The sequence below is a fragment of the Tachypleus tridentatus genome, chromosome 6 (genome assembly GCF_004210375.1).
Source record: "Tachypleus tridentatus isolate NWPU-2018 chromosome 6, ASM421037v1, whole genome shotgun sequence".
Lineage (NCBI taxonomy): Eukaryota > Metazoa > Arthropoda > Merostomata > Xiphosura > Limulidae > Tachypleus > Tachypleus tridentatus.
In genome coordinates, this window is record NC_134830.1 from 147,995,223 (window position 1) to 148,010,565 (window position 15,343).

Genomic DNA, 15,343 nt, shown 5'->3' on the forward strand with positions numbered 1-15,343 from the left:
TCTTTCTTCAGATGGTGTTTGTTTCACGAAGATTTTACATTGACTCATTCTTTTTCTACAGACGGTGTCTGTTTCACGAAGTTTTTATATTGATTCTTTTTTTTTGAAATTGTGGGTGTTACACGAAGTTTTTATATTGACTCTTTCTTTCTTCAGATGGTGTCTGTTTCACGAAAGTTTTATATTCACTCTGTTTTCTTCAGATGCTGGGTGCTTCACGAAGTTTTTATATTCACTCTGTTTTCTTCAGATGCTGGCTGCTTCACGTGAAGTTTTTATATTCACTCTGTTTTCTTCAGATGCTGGCTGCTTTACGAAGTTTTTATATTCACTCTGTTTTCTTCAGATGCTGGCTGCTTTACGAAGTTTTTATATTCACTCTGTTTTCTTCAGATGCTGGCTGCTTTACGAAGTTTTTATATTCACTCTGTTTTCTTCAGATGCTGGCTGCTTTACGAAGTTTTTATATTCACTCTGTTTTCTTCAGATGCTGGCTGCTTTACGAAGTTTTCATATTCACTCTGTTTTCTTCAGATGCTGGCTGCTTTACGAAGTTTTTATATTCACTCTGTTTTCTTCAGATGCTGGCTGCTTTACAAAGTTTTTATATTTACTCTGTTTTCTTCAGATGCTGGCTGCTTTAGGAAGTTTTTAAATTGATTCTTTGATTTCTTCAGATGGTGGCTGTTTTACGAAGTTTTCATTGTGACTCTTTCTTTCTTCATATGGTGGCTGCTTCACCAAGTATTTGATATTGAATGATGTTGTTTAATGAAATCGATTTGAAATAAAATGTATATCAGACAACCCTTAAACATATTTTGTATGTGTTCTTACTATACCTTAAGATAAAGCAAGCGCACTTTAAAGGAACAAAATTGATGTTTAGTGTTGAAAGTACTCTCTTTAAGCTGCCTAATCATCGATGAGAGGAAGTTCCGGCGAATGAGTGGAGATATTTTTTCTGGTTGTCGCTAATTCTACCCCTTCGTTTGCGGCTCACGTGAACATTCCTTCCACCTGATGCTCAAAGGTTCGTGAATATTTTACCATGGGCTATTTGGAATGTTACGTGCAAAATGCTTGCATCATATGACGTCAATTTCAGTCGTTTATCCCAGCATGATGTGACGTCATCCGCAGTTAAAGGGTTAAAGTAATAAACTAGAAGAACGGTAGTTAGCAAAAGCAACCATTGCCAACTTTTGGGTTTCTTTTGACTAACTAAATAGAAGAATTTCTTCATCACTTTTACACCTCACCCACTAAACTGACGCCAGTTAAGGATCTTCATCTTCACAACCCTGTACCCCAGCCAGTACGTCACGTTTGGCCCTGGAAGCGAGGGCTTATGGTATTTCTTATCCTGCCTTAACCCATAACTTTTATACACTATGGTACAACATACTTCACAACAAGGTTTTGATAATCGTTTTAAACAAAACATATAGGAATTAATTGTTTTACATTACTAGAAGTATTTATATATATCCAGAGTAACTTATAAATATCTAGCTTTGGTTCCTCGTAACTCTCCTGGCTATCACAGGTCTGAGGAGTAAATGTGATCATATTTCGTTTTAGTGTTTGCTGCTAATGTGTAATTTAAATGGATAGATTGCTTCTGTATTCGAACCAGTATCGCTGGTTGAGTGTGAATATTTAATGACAGACCCCCCTTTACTTTCTCTACATGTCGTGTTTTTCTATAGATGGTCCCCAAATTGTAACGTTTACGGACAACGTGGCTACGGATATCGGGGGAGAGGTCTGTCTGAGCTGTGACGCAGATGGTAATCCTAACCCTGAAATAGCGTGGCTGCACGAAGATTCGAGTGGTATCGTAGGTTTCGGACCACAGCTCGTCATCTCAAATATTACACCTGAAAAGGCGGGAAAATACACGTGTAGAATTACAGTGTCAGGTTTTCCAGAGATTTCGACAAATGTAATGGTCTACATTAAAGGTAATTTCTATCTCATAACACTCGAACATTGTTACGATAAGCTGTATCTACTGTATATTCTATGTATCTTATATGATATTTCTACCTATAAAGAGTATGTCCTTGTTCCTTAATGTCTACTCTTTGCCCCATAAGAATGTACTTATATTACTGGAGGTGTTTAATTATGTGTTAGTTAAACAATACCATCTCAGTTTACTCTGTACTCCAGCTACAAACAATCATAAGTCACTAAATGCACCTAATTTCCAGCAGGTGGAACCAAGGTAGTCATGTAGTGACGTATTTTGAGTACCATAAAGCATGTCACAGCAACAGGCGTAACTTGCAAATGTATATATTATGTTCAATGTAAACATATATAAGTATACAGGATGTGAAATTTACACGGACAAGAAAGAATTATAAAGAAACTAGAAACGTATTAAAGTTCCCTTAAGAGTATGCATGCAAGCGTTTAAGACATTACAGACAAGTTTGAAATTGTCATTTTATAGGTTGAATTTTAACAATGGATGTCATATGATAAGAGGCCCTACCTTGTTACAAGAGACACATTTCCATGTGCTCTCAGACATTGAGTGTATTATACATTTTTGTTACAGTTTTTGGAGCAGGCATCATTACTTGCCCGTAGTAAGGTTTGAAAACTCTGCACGAAAGGGAACCCTCGAAAGTAATGTTGCAACTATTCAAAGGCAATTGAACGTTTATTTGCTTTACGGACTTTTAGACAATTTTGTTATAGAAAAGACGCAACTGAAAAACGGAATTTATTATTTTTCTATAAATACAAAAGACGGTATGGTCTATTTTCAAAACTATAACTTAACCGTGTGTTAACCAAGAATAAAACACACTTCACTCGGTATGTGTTTCTTTCTCGTGCACTAAGCATAAAATATGGTTTAGGTTTCTTTATAAAAACCTGATCTTTTGAACCGGCGTGTTCTGACTTCCGAGTTCATCGTTCCCTTCATGACACTGACAAATTGTTATGTTCAGCTGCACAGTATTTTATTTGATAGATCCATTAATAGGACTATCACACTAAATTTCTGGTTATTATAGGTTGTGCACGTGTTAGTTTGCGATACGTAAAAAAAATCTATTTCGAGTTTTCGAGAGAGAAAAAAAATAGTATATAAAACATATAGAAATCCTTGAAATATGTGCTATTGGAGTAATAATGTGGGCTATAGTACTTTTATAGTGTTTTCTGAGCTGAAATACCCGCAGAGTTAAAGACTATGAACCATCTGATGAACAGTGCAGTAGTAAAGTGTAAAGTGGATTAATACCTATTATTACTCATTTTCTTTTCAGATCAGTTAATTTCATGAAAAAAAGAAAATAAAACTTAAAAGAAATTTAACTTTCATACTTTTAGTTTTGTGACGATTAAATCTTTTAACGTAATTTTACGTTACAAATTGTCCTTAGGAACATTTAACACATCGTATTAAACAAAATAAACTAGAGTACTGCCTGTACTCTGCTGAATACTATGGTAACATCAACCTGTATAACAAAAACTTCAGATAATTCAAGTAGCCTCCCCTATTTCAGCCATTACAAAAGCTTTGAAAGTCAGACGTTTTCAATACAAACAAATTTATAAATATACAAACATGCGAGACTTTATAATATCGGTAAGTATTCTGTTTAAGTAATTTCAGACAATGTAACTGGATCAGTATAATTTGCTTTATGTTGAATTTTGTCTTTTTTAAAGTTAATACACAATTTAGTGAGAAGCAGAACAGAAGGTCCAGAGAAATGGTGTACACAACATTGTGTTCTACTTCTATCCGAACAACTTAATTCATTTTAAAACAACTAACTTCTGAAGAACCAGTTGCCAGGAATTTTCCTTCGTACAATGTGCAATGCATTAAAATAACTACAGGTTTTAAAACCAAAATAAGCCAAATTTTTTTCTTCAAGTGAACGAAATTACTGCTGGGATTTCAGTTATGCACCAACATTTTCATGAGCCTATATATATTTCCTTACACTATACGCGATTTTTCTTCTTCACAGTCTTGTCTTGCTCTATCTTTTCTTCTTTGCTGAGTCCCTCCTGATGACATACATACCTCGTTGTATTAAAGTGCTCTACACGTTTAGTCTTTGGTATGTTTGTCTTAATGACATAAACCTGGCTGTTACAAAATTATTTACACGTTTAGCCTTTGGTGTGTTCGTTCTGATGACATACATACTCGCTATATTAAAGTACTCTACACATTTAGGCTTTGGTGTGTCGTCCTTATGACATATACTAGTCCCTCTCTGGTACAGCGGTAAGTCTTCAATTTACATCGCTAAAATCAGAGGTTCGATTCCCCTTGATAGACTCCGCAGATAGCCCTATGTGACTTTGCTATAAAAAACACACACACACATGACATATACCTGGCTGTATTAAAGTAGCTTACACGTTTAGCCTTTGCTGTGCTCGTGTGTTGCACTGTATTAAAATAGTTTAGAAGCTTAGCCTTTGGTGTGTTTGTCTTGATGACTTATACCCCACTGTATTAAAATAGTGTACACGTTTAGCCTTTGGTGTGTTCGTCTTGATGACGTATACCCCACCGTACTAAATTAGTTTACACGTTTAGCCTTTGAACTTACATAAATATTTTTTAACGTTTACATCTTGCATATATTTTTAAAAACGTCCACTGGACTTGAAAGTTTTTCTGAATGTAAAATATACAAAACTATATTATTTAAAAGAAATATCTCAGCAGTAACATAAAACGAAGTTTTTCTCTTACTGCATTAACAGTTTAGAATTTCGAAAGATATTGCAAAAAGTGGTCCATCTTATTTATTGCAAAAAGTGGTCCATCTTATTTATTCAAAATATCCTGTCCCTTAGATTCCTATCTGTTGCTAGGTGGAAATGTGTCATTTTTTGATACTTATTATAAGAACAAAAGTCCTACTGCAATCTATGTTTCGACAAACATTGTTAGTACATGTTTCATACAGTATTTCTATCTTAAACTGGAATAAATCTTATTAGGAATATTTCATTTCCTTCAAAACTCTTTGCAGAAGTACAAATATGGATGTGTTTTATTTATTAAAGTGAAAACAACTTGTATTCAATAAACCCTCACACACTGTATATCTTCTGTTAATAGTTATGTATCAGAATAGTTGAGTATAATTATTAAATAATCTTTAAAAATAACACTGAAGTAATATCACGAAATAAAATAGTGTAATTATAATTCGGAATATTTCCACATGGCGGATTTTACTTGCAGTTATCAGTGATATTAAAATTTTACAGAAGTTTACAATGACTTGAATATATCATATAAAAATATTTACTGTAGTATTGATGCGATCTGGTGAGTTGTTTCTTTTCTGGAGATACAAAATAACTGTTGACAATAGTTGTATCTCAATATAAACTGTTATCTTTCTTCTGCAGTTGTACTATATTGTGTTAATGTAAGGTGTAGTTCCTTCAGTTTCTGACGTTAGTACAAAATATACTCTACAAAACCCAGTTCCGATTGTATTGCTTGCTCCCAGGAAACGCCATGAAAATTGTAATGATTGAATTTTAAATGAGCAATCTTACAATTAATGAAAACTGTTTACTTCTTATAGCAACCCAGCTATGCAATAAAAATTATATGACATTGATTTTGCTCCTGACGTTGGACAAAAGCCGTCAATTGTTTGCATAACATCTGCCAGAAACAAATATATTTATCATTTCAATATATCAATATATCATTTATTAGGTAAAGTACTGATTATTTTATACAGGTAACATTGTTTTTTTAATGTTCACTGTAACCGGGTGCCTGTTAAATATGTGCATGTAACTTACAAATAAAAATCAACAGCATTTGTTCACAACAACGTCATCAGCGACAAAACAAATTTGGAGGGTGGATCCACCAGTTCATATATACAACTTAATCTGGAGCTTTCAATATTACCGAACAAATAAAACACAATATCGGCCGCGCTAAAAAGTTTGTACTTCATTTTCCAAACAGAATTAGATTAAACGTTTTCATAAACAAGCACTATGATGTCATAGGATCTAATTATGATGTCAATTTCAAAGGTCATCGTGCTTTATACATAGTTTCGTAATTTGGTAGGATAAAATCGATATGTTTTAAAATTTTCTTGACTCAGTTTGTAATTGTTTAACTGTATTTGCGTTCCCACCATAAACTAAAATGTTTATCTGAATCTAGAGAAATATATGATCATCTATCAGTTAGACTTTAAAACGAAGAGAGATGTAATAACTTCTCTCGTCGATATCTTTAACACTGCACAAGACGATATCATAAGAATTTAATCAACGTGCTTCAGTTTACGAGGACGGGTTGCTTCAAACCGAAACTCTAAATCAAATCAAATAACTTTTACCTGTGTGAGTATTTGTATTAAATGAATTTAATAACACACCAATAAAGGCAAAACTAGACGAAATGGGGTTCAATGATCTAAAATGCGAGTAAATGTTTACTTACTGTTTAATGTATACTTCATTTGAAGGAATCGAAACGCCTCGTTTTCGGCTTTACCTATTACTCTGAACGTACTTAGTAAATGCAGAATAATGTTTGAACCGTCCTCGAACCTAGATTAGGATTAGAGTGTTCCTTTAAACGAGTTTCCAGCCTTCTGACAGTTGTAAGTTGTAGCGATAAGAGCGCCTTCATATGTTGGACAGCATAATTCATATATAACACGTGACTGATGAGAAAAATAGATACGAGTTTGAACCTGAAAACAATTCTGAATTTTCAAGAAAGGTTCAAATGCACATTTAGGATGAACTTGTGGATTCTGTTCAGTTTCTTCTTAAATTTACTCCTCCCCGTAGCTTTGTGACGTCATAGTTCAGTGACCTAATGGATACATTTGTGTAACTGTTTTATTAATTCTATTATTAATAAACTAAAATAGAAATTACTTACTTTTTGTTAAGCGCAAAACTCTGGACTTACTGAGCTGTGAGTAACACAGGTTTCGAACCTAAAATTTTGCCGTTATATCATACCGTAAAGGGTGAGTAAAATGAGTAGTCGATGAACGTATCTGATGTTCGTTAAAACCTTCTATAACAAAATGAATAAATGCTTTTATCTGTCTGAGAAAACAACTAGTAGAGTGATCAACTAGAGATTCGTTATTAAAGGTTTCTTCTTCACTTAAAACGTATCTTTGAAGTTTAAACACCATCAACAACCAACACCTTAAGCTTTTTAAAGTGTTTCGCTTGCAAGGCAGGGCGAGTTTCGAAATGAAACTAAGATACTGCGGTATTGTATTTGCTCATATTTTGACTTTTAGAACTAGTTTGTGATATTTGTTATGTTTGTTGGTGAAATAATTACAATTCCAGTCTTTTACGATCCTACAATGGGGCTATTTCTTTGAAATGTTTTAAGCACTTGGGATAAATTGCCTAATGCAAGTGGAGAAATGTTATATATCTGTCATGCTAACGATTTCACAGAATTCTTTCAGTGGAATCCAAAATATCTCTGTGTAAGAAAGATTTCTAATCGAAAAAACGGACCCCTATCGACTAGTCTTTTCTTTTTTCTTATACAATTTAAATGTCCATTAGAATTACATTCTTTTTATCTAAAAAAATCTAAAGTAAGACGAAAATAAAAAAACGAAAAAACAACAACATTAAAACTGAAAAGGGAAGCTATCTGGTATTGCATAAACCAATTACGAGTCGTACTTTAATGAACAGAACATATTTTATGTTCTCATGTTTCATTAAACTTAAACATTTGAGAATTCACGTCCAATATAACCAACCAGTCTCTTTGTGTTAGAAGTACTCTACATGTTAACTTTCTTTAATGAAAAATACTTACATAATTAACAAGGAATGTACATATAAAGAGATAAACTTATTGTAATGTATAGATCAACATCATTGTTCGAGAAAGACAATAAAACTATTTAACAGATATTTGTTTTAAACATACGTCTTGTAATTGTATTTATTAATGTACACCCTTCTAGTGACTCAGCGATAAGCCCATCGTATTGATTTATGTTTAAATATAAACAAACCTCAGGTTGTCGAAACCCGGTTTTTAGCGTTATAAGACATTCCGCTGCACTAGAGGAGCTCTTAGGGCTAACTCACAAGGTTTATAACAATAAATTCCGGACCTCGATACCCGTGTTGACCACGACATACATATACTAGTGTGTATATTTGCGCTTAGTAAAAAAAAAAAAAAAAGTTTGTCTTGAAATATCGCGCAGTTTTAAACTAACAAACTAATGGGAAGGCGATTAGCCAAGCCAACATCATCCACCGGAAATACTTGGTTTCTTTCGCCTAACCGAATATTAGAATTTGAATAACTCTGATAACAGAGCACGACCCCGCAAACTCTACATTACAGAGACCAACTATTTTTCTTTGAATAAAATAATTATATAAACTTAACTTTATTTGAAAGGTCCACCAACTGTGAAGGCGAAACCTGTGCAGTATGGAGAGACGGATCAAAAAGTCGAAGTTGAGTGTAGTATCTATTCAGTGCCAAGTCCTGCTCGAATAACGTGGACTAAAAATTCGCAGGTAAGCATCGTAACATGGAATGGAAACATATTTCAAGACCTCAAGGAAATGTTCTAACAGGTGTTTGTAGCATTAATACGTGATGTGATCTGAGAAGACCGTTCATACTAGTTATTACAAATAGTCTACTACAGTCATAGACCACCTCGATTATTAAGTGTTAGGTGTGGTCTGATAGGTCAAGCTCATACTATTTGTTACACATAGCCTATTACAGTCATAGACCACCATGATTGTAAGCGTTAAATGTGGTCTGACAAGTGGAGCTAATGTTAGTTATTTCGTATAGTCTATTATAGTCATGGGCCATCATGATTATAAGTATTAGGTGTGGTCTGATTCAAACTCACGGTAGTTATTACATATAGTATAATATACTACAGTTGTGGATCGTTACTTCAACAGTCCAATCATGAATTGTAGCCAAGTTTCTCTGTGTACAACTGATAACCTAATGATAAGAAGTATTTAGTCCCTCTTCAATTTTATTCATTTCCAACATTGAACACTTAATTCAAGAACTACAATGAAAATAATAAATCGTAAGTAACTTAAAATCAGAATAATTTAAATACAGTTGTTATTTTTATGAACTCTTTTTCATCAATGAGTTGGTCTCCTACCTTATAAATCAGACACATAAAACGCGAAGATGATTTAATTCATAAAGCGACAATGATTTTTAATACACTACAATAAAATGTGATCCTACATTAAAGGGCAGTCATAATAGCAATTAACTCAATAGCCGATATTAACCATAAGATGTATTTTAACAAGTCTGTCAACACGAAATAAGTCGAAATGCTGAATGAGTTTTAATGTCTGAAACATTCAAGTTTATTGTAAGTGTTATTTGTTTGGTAGAGTTTATTTCTTTTATGCATGCCGCAGGTGTTGGAGATTGATAACACACATGGATACGAGATCGTAACACAGCCCCTGCCAGACGGTGTGCGAAACCTTCTTATAATTCATAACGCCGACAAAAGCGACTTTGGCACCTACAACTGTTCGGTGTGGAATGACTTTGGGCATGACAGCATGCTGATATCATTAAAGCGCCAAGGTTAGAAATGATTTGTGTTGTATTGAACTTTAACCTAGCTTTCCACAGTAAATAACGCTAGCCGGCGTGTTACGTACCAGTCTTTCAGGGGTTGCTTACCCTTATGACTAATAATTATTCTATTCTAGTAAGGTAAGTTTCGAAACATCGAGTGTTAAAAGACACAACACAGATTTCCAGTTGAGTTAGCAATGATGTGTTATTATTTCCATTCTTGGAAGACATTCAACATCACATTACATCTGCTCTAATCGTCCTATATTTAGTAGTAGTAGAATAGAGGGAAGATAGCTAGTTAAATAGCCTACCGCCATCTCTTAGGGTATTCTTCACCAACGATTATTTAGATTGACTGTTACAGAACAACCCTACGACCGAAAGGCTTGTTTGTTTGTTTGTTTTTTGAATTTCGCACAAAGCTACTCGAGGGCTATCTGTGCTAGCCGTCCCTAATTTAGCAGTGTAAGACTAGAGGGAAGGCAGCTAGTCATCACCACCCACCGCCAACTCTTGGGCTACTCTTTTACCAACGAATAGTGGGATTGATCATCACATTATAACGTCCTCACGGCTGGGAGGGCACGACCGAAAGGACGAAAATATTTGTTGATGGGGATTCTAAACCACGACAGGCAGATTGTTATTATGTTATTGTTATTATGTAAATAAATAAAAAAATAAAATGAAAATAAAAAATAAAAGCAAAATAAACTCTACCGAGTTTGGAGTTCTTATGGAGAGGATAACATTTCGGTCTGTGCAGTGACTTTCGTTCGGCCGAAGCACAGATACCGAAACGTCTTGAACACGTCAAGCATAAGGAAATATATTATAAATTCAAAAATTCTAAAGCTAACCAACTATGATTTTGTGGAATATGAGGAATATGTAACATTTGTTGAATACCTTAGCTGAAGTAACATTTAAGGTAGGTGCTTGTAAAGACATTTGGAACAAGGTGTTAGGTGTTTCTTTTTTGTTTCGCAGAGCACCTACCAACTCTAATCGTGATTGCAGGTGTTATAGGAGGAATATTTTTCGTCGTTTCTCTCACGGTTTTGATCATCTTGTGCCTTCGGAAGAAATCACTTTCCAAAGGTAAATTATGTATATATGTATTACATAATAAACATGAAAGTACAGGAAGTGTACAAGTGAGCGTATTTTATAAAATGTGTCTACTAAATATTTCGCTTATCTAGTACACAAACTAAAATCTATACATCAATTTACATGATGAAATGCACGAGAGTTATCATCTTTTTTTGGTTATTTTGAATAAAATCACCGAAAAAATAATTTTAGTAGTAAATACTGTAAGCTCAATTCTTAAAAATCACATTTCATTAGTCTGACTTGCCAAACAAAAATTTGAGAAATACAAATTATGGACTTCACGTAAACAAAATATTTCTCACTTTTATTTATCTTTTTCATTAGCGAGCAAAGATTTTGGATCCGAAAAGCAAGTAAAACCTTCAGACACGGTGTCCTCTCGAGGGTCGGACCTCGAAGTCGAAATTCGCACCTCTTCGTTACCGAACAACAATGGTCGAAGCTGGGACGAGGTTAGTAACGTGGTAACACAACGTTATTACAAATATTCCGAATCGAGTAGCTATCTTCCCAATGTAATAAGTGTGTAAAGATAATTCATGAGATTCGATTGCTTTTAGCCAGAAGTATAACTCTTGATAGGTTCTAATTAAGAAACCGTCATCAGGCGAGTGACCGCACTGCTTATGTAATTATGGCTCATCTGAATGGTATTGAAATATCTCCTCAATAGGTCTTCACAACTTTACAATAATATACAGTGTTTGCTTTCATAACAATATTTATGTAATATCTGAGTAACAAGTTCTGGTAATGTCTGTAAATATCACAGTAAAAAATTTGAATTTTTAATTATTTTTTTTTTTATTATATGACAACTGAAACAAAACAATGGTGTCAATCAATTTCTCCAAGATGACAGTTTTAAATGGTGTATCCACTTTTATAAGTACTATTAACTAGTAGTAATTTAAAAAAGATCATGATTCTAGATCCTCACTGGGACAGTGGCAAGTCTCGGATTTACAACGCTAAAATAAGCGGTTCGATTCCCCTTGGCAGACACAGCAAATAGCCCGATATGGTTTTGTTATTAGAAAACAACAATATAATTTTAGTATAAACGATGTTATAATTACTCCTTGAAATTAGTTCTTTTACGGAAATGTGGTGTTCCTGTAAAATGTTTTAGTATAAGAATTATCATCCAATAATAGATAAACACAAAGTACATTTGGAATCTCATTGTATTTAGAAATCGGTTATAAGTATATCCTTCCTATGTCTATTAAAACACCGTATTAAAAAACAAATAAAGAAAATATTTTCAGAAAAGGCAGTAAATACAGGCATGGCTAATACCAATCCTTCAATGACAATGGAAAAAAGATAGTAAAGATGGTATTTACACTATGTATACATAATAGTACAGGTAAGAATTAACATACAGCGATATACACACCCATCCAATTTCAATTAAGATTAATTTATCCTATTTTTATCTGTTAACGTTCTACACTGTGTGTCTGTTGGGATTATGCAAATACCATCCCTACTGTCTTGTTTGTATTGTTTCTTGGAGTGTTAATATTACTCATCCATACAGTTACGTCCTTTTTGAAAGGTTGTATCTTTACCTGTGTTCATATCAAACTCATAAATCTTTTTACACACATATAAATTACTCAAAACGAGAACAAAAACGAAACGTTCCTTGTAGTAAGATTCGCTCAAACAAATATATGACAATCTGTCACTTATAATTCCGGCTTCTACTAGTGTATTAGATTGAACTACTTTGATTTTAGGTTATGCATTTGCACCGCACCTGTTAGCAATAGCAAGTTATTAAAGGTTGTGTGTGGTGAATATGTCGATAGCATAGGTCTTTTACTCTGTGGTTTCACAGTTGTTTAGCTGTAAATTTACAGACTTACAATGCTAAAGTCCGAAATTAAATTCACCGTAGCATACAAAGCGATATTGTGTTCATACCTTTGTGCTAAAACACAATATTTACATTTACACTTTTATTTAATTGCACACATGTACAACGTGCTATCTTCGCTTCGTCCAGCACTGGTATCGAACTCTGAATTTTAACATTTAAGCTTATCGCTCAGCCACTGTGGAGGGGGGAACACGTTTGTTTAGAAGCCTTTAACATATGTTTAGTAACTTTCTAAAAAAAATTTCAACGATAGCGCAGATAAATTATCCTTACTTACCCATGAAGAAAATATATTGTACATGTGAGAAATCTTACGATGAGCCGGTTTTGAAATTGAACAAATTTAATTTAAACCATGGTTTACACCCGATGTTTTCCTCCTTTATATCTTTTAACCGAAAGTTAAACGTATAAAAAATGTGTCTGTCAATCGATTTATCTATCCATCTGTCGTTCTTCTTTAGCCATTTAAATTACTGTTTATAAGTTTACATCCGGAGGATTTTACGTCCTAGATGTTCAGATTGTTCCTTGATTTTTGTTTTTCTTTGAGTGAATCTACATAAATAAAGGAGACTGAAACAGCTTACCTTGAGAAATACTAGATTTTATTAACGTGAAAAAAGGAGAAATATGTTGAATTTACAAGTGTCTTCAATCCTTTTAGTTACTATTACTAAACATAGCTTTCAGTTAGCTCTGTAGGTTATTTTAGTTACTATTACTAAACATAACTTTCAATTGGTTCTTTACGTTATTTTAGTTACTATAACTAAACATAACTTTCAGTTAATTCTGCACGTTATTTTAGCTACTATTATTAAACAGAACTTTCAGTTAGTTCTGTACGTTATTTTAGTTACTATTACTAAACATAACATTCAGTTAGTTCTGTATGTTATTTGAAAAACTATCATTTAAATTCCTTTAGGAATTTCATTAAATTGTCGAATTTTTTTTCGGTTTTAAAATCCTTTCAGAAATAATTCGTTTACTCATAAAATGAACTTATTTCAGGACATCCAAAGTTCGAATAGATATGGACCTTACTTGGATTACGCACCAAGAAACTTTGGAATCATGAATCGGCCATCTTACTATGTGGGCGAAACCGGTTTCCATAGTAGTAGGCGGCCACAAGGGTTCTCTAATTCATACATTGGTAGCTCCCACCCAGATCTTCTTCACCCTCAGAGAGCCCACGTCAGCTCCCGAGACAGAAGGTACAGCCCAACGTTTTCTTCGCAGCACTACATAACTGTACTTCCTGGTCAAGTTGGCTTTAGAACAGACGCGTTGGCTACGAACGTGTGATGAACTGGATGTTAGCGTGCTGTAAAAATGAAACGTTTGCAGTCATAAAGGTGAAAACTAAAGACGGAACTGTTTCGTCGTACTGAGGTCAGTCTAAAGTTATGTGGCTGCGATGATGTTGTTTATACAAAGATATCAGTCATAAGGATTATGAAAGTTACGGTTTATTGTTTCAACAGTTGCAACCGTACTTGATATATCCCTGTTTTATTTCAAGGATATCATTATTACGTATTATCAAAGTTGCAGTTTATTGTTTCATCAGCTGCTACCGTACTTGATACATCCTGGTCTCATTCGAAAATAAATTCACTTTAAAAGTGAAATTTGTTACATCGGAATAAGAACATACATTCAGAATGGTTCCTGTATTTTCAAGTACCTACATGTGTTTTCCACGAAACCACGAATATTATATTTAGTTGTCTTCAGTAATATCTCTTGACCTTTCCTTTGAATGCATTGCAAGATTTTAATTTAGTGTCACTCTGTATGGTGGTTGAGCTAATAACTTTCATCACTCAACGTAGATAATTCCGAAACGTTTCACTTTTCAGTACTTCGTAACATGTTATTAGTGAAATGGGGAACAGATTAGTGAATCACTCACACCAAAAAAGAACCTGAGACGAGAGAACCAATGATTATCTGCGAACGAGACCCGGATTTATCTATCAGATGATTTGTGAATTATATCTTTCAAATGTCAACTGGCGTTATTCTAGTATAGGTGTTGGTCAGCCCAGCCTTCTTCTAGCCCGACGAAATGTATAAAAACATATCTGTTTCTATAAAACTTTGTACAGTCCACTGAAAGGAATGACTTTATCGTATTATTGTTACATATCATTACAATATGTGCAACATATGATATAAGTAGCTTTTTTCTTAATGTGAGTTTCAAATACTTCGCTACGCTTATATGGAATGTACTGTATTGGTTCATAATGGACGTTTTTGTACAGTAAATACGTGGTTATTTCTCTCTCTTCGATTAGAAAAGTACCAGTGTTTTTGTTAAAACGTTTATTTAGAAATGAAGGCCTGTAACTTACAATATTTAATTCTTGGTGGAAATGTTTGATGTTAAACATGTATTATGCTTCAGGACCGCGTAATGAATCTGAAACGACGATACTTAATGTGCCAACATACAAAGCAAAACTTCTAATACCCAGGAAATATTTATTTCAGGGGCCTTTTGAAGTTTGTAAAGATTATCATGTAATTACCAGAGAACGACTTATTAATAAATAAATACAAATTTGTCACATACGGTTCGTCTTTTAACTGTTCGTATAACATGAACGTTGTTCTTCATTGGTAGTAACAATTAACTTCCCTATCAGCCTGTACAAAAATGAAAAGCAACAATG

The 15,343-nt window shown here is 33.8% G+C and overlaps 1 protein-coding gene across 1 annotated transcript; it reads left to right on the forward strand.

The window, feature by feature from the left end:
* The first annotated feature begins 1,693 nt into the window (after window positions 1–1,693).
* Window positions 1,694–14,545, forward strand: LOC143251764 (irregular chiasm C-roughest protein-like). The gene is made up of 6 exons (XM_076503006.1): window positions 1,694–1,967; window positions 8,456–8,577; window positions 9,472–9,646; window positions 10,634–10,744; window positions 11,087–11,214; window positions 13,671–14,545. Exons 1-6 carry the CDS (start codon window positions 1,694–1,696, stop codon window positions 13,965–13,967), a joined length of 1,107 nt encoding a protein of 368 aa, XP_076359121.1. The 3' UTR covers window positions 13,968–14,545.
* Window positions 14,546–15,343: the final 798 nt, after the last annotated feature.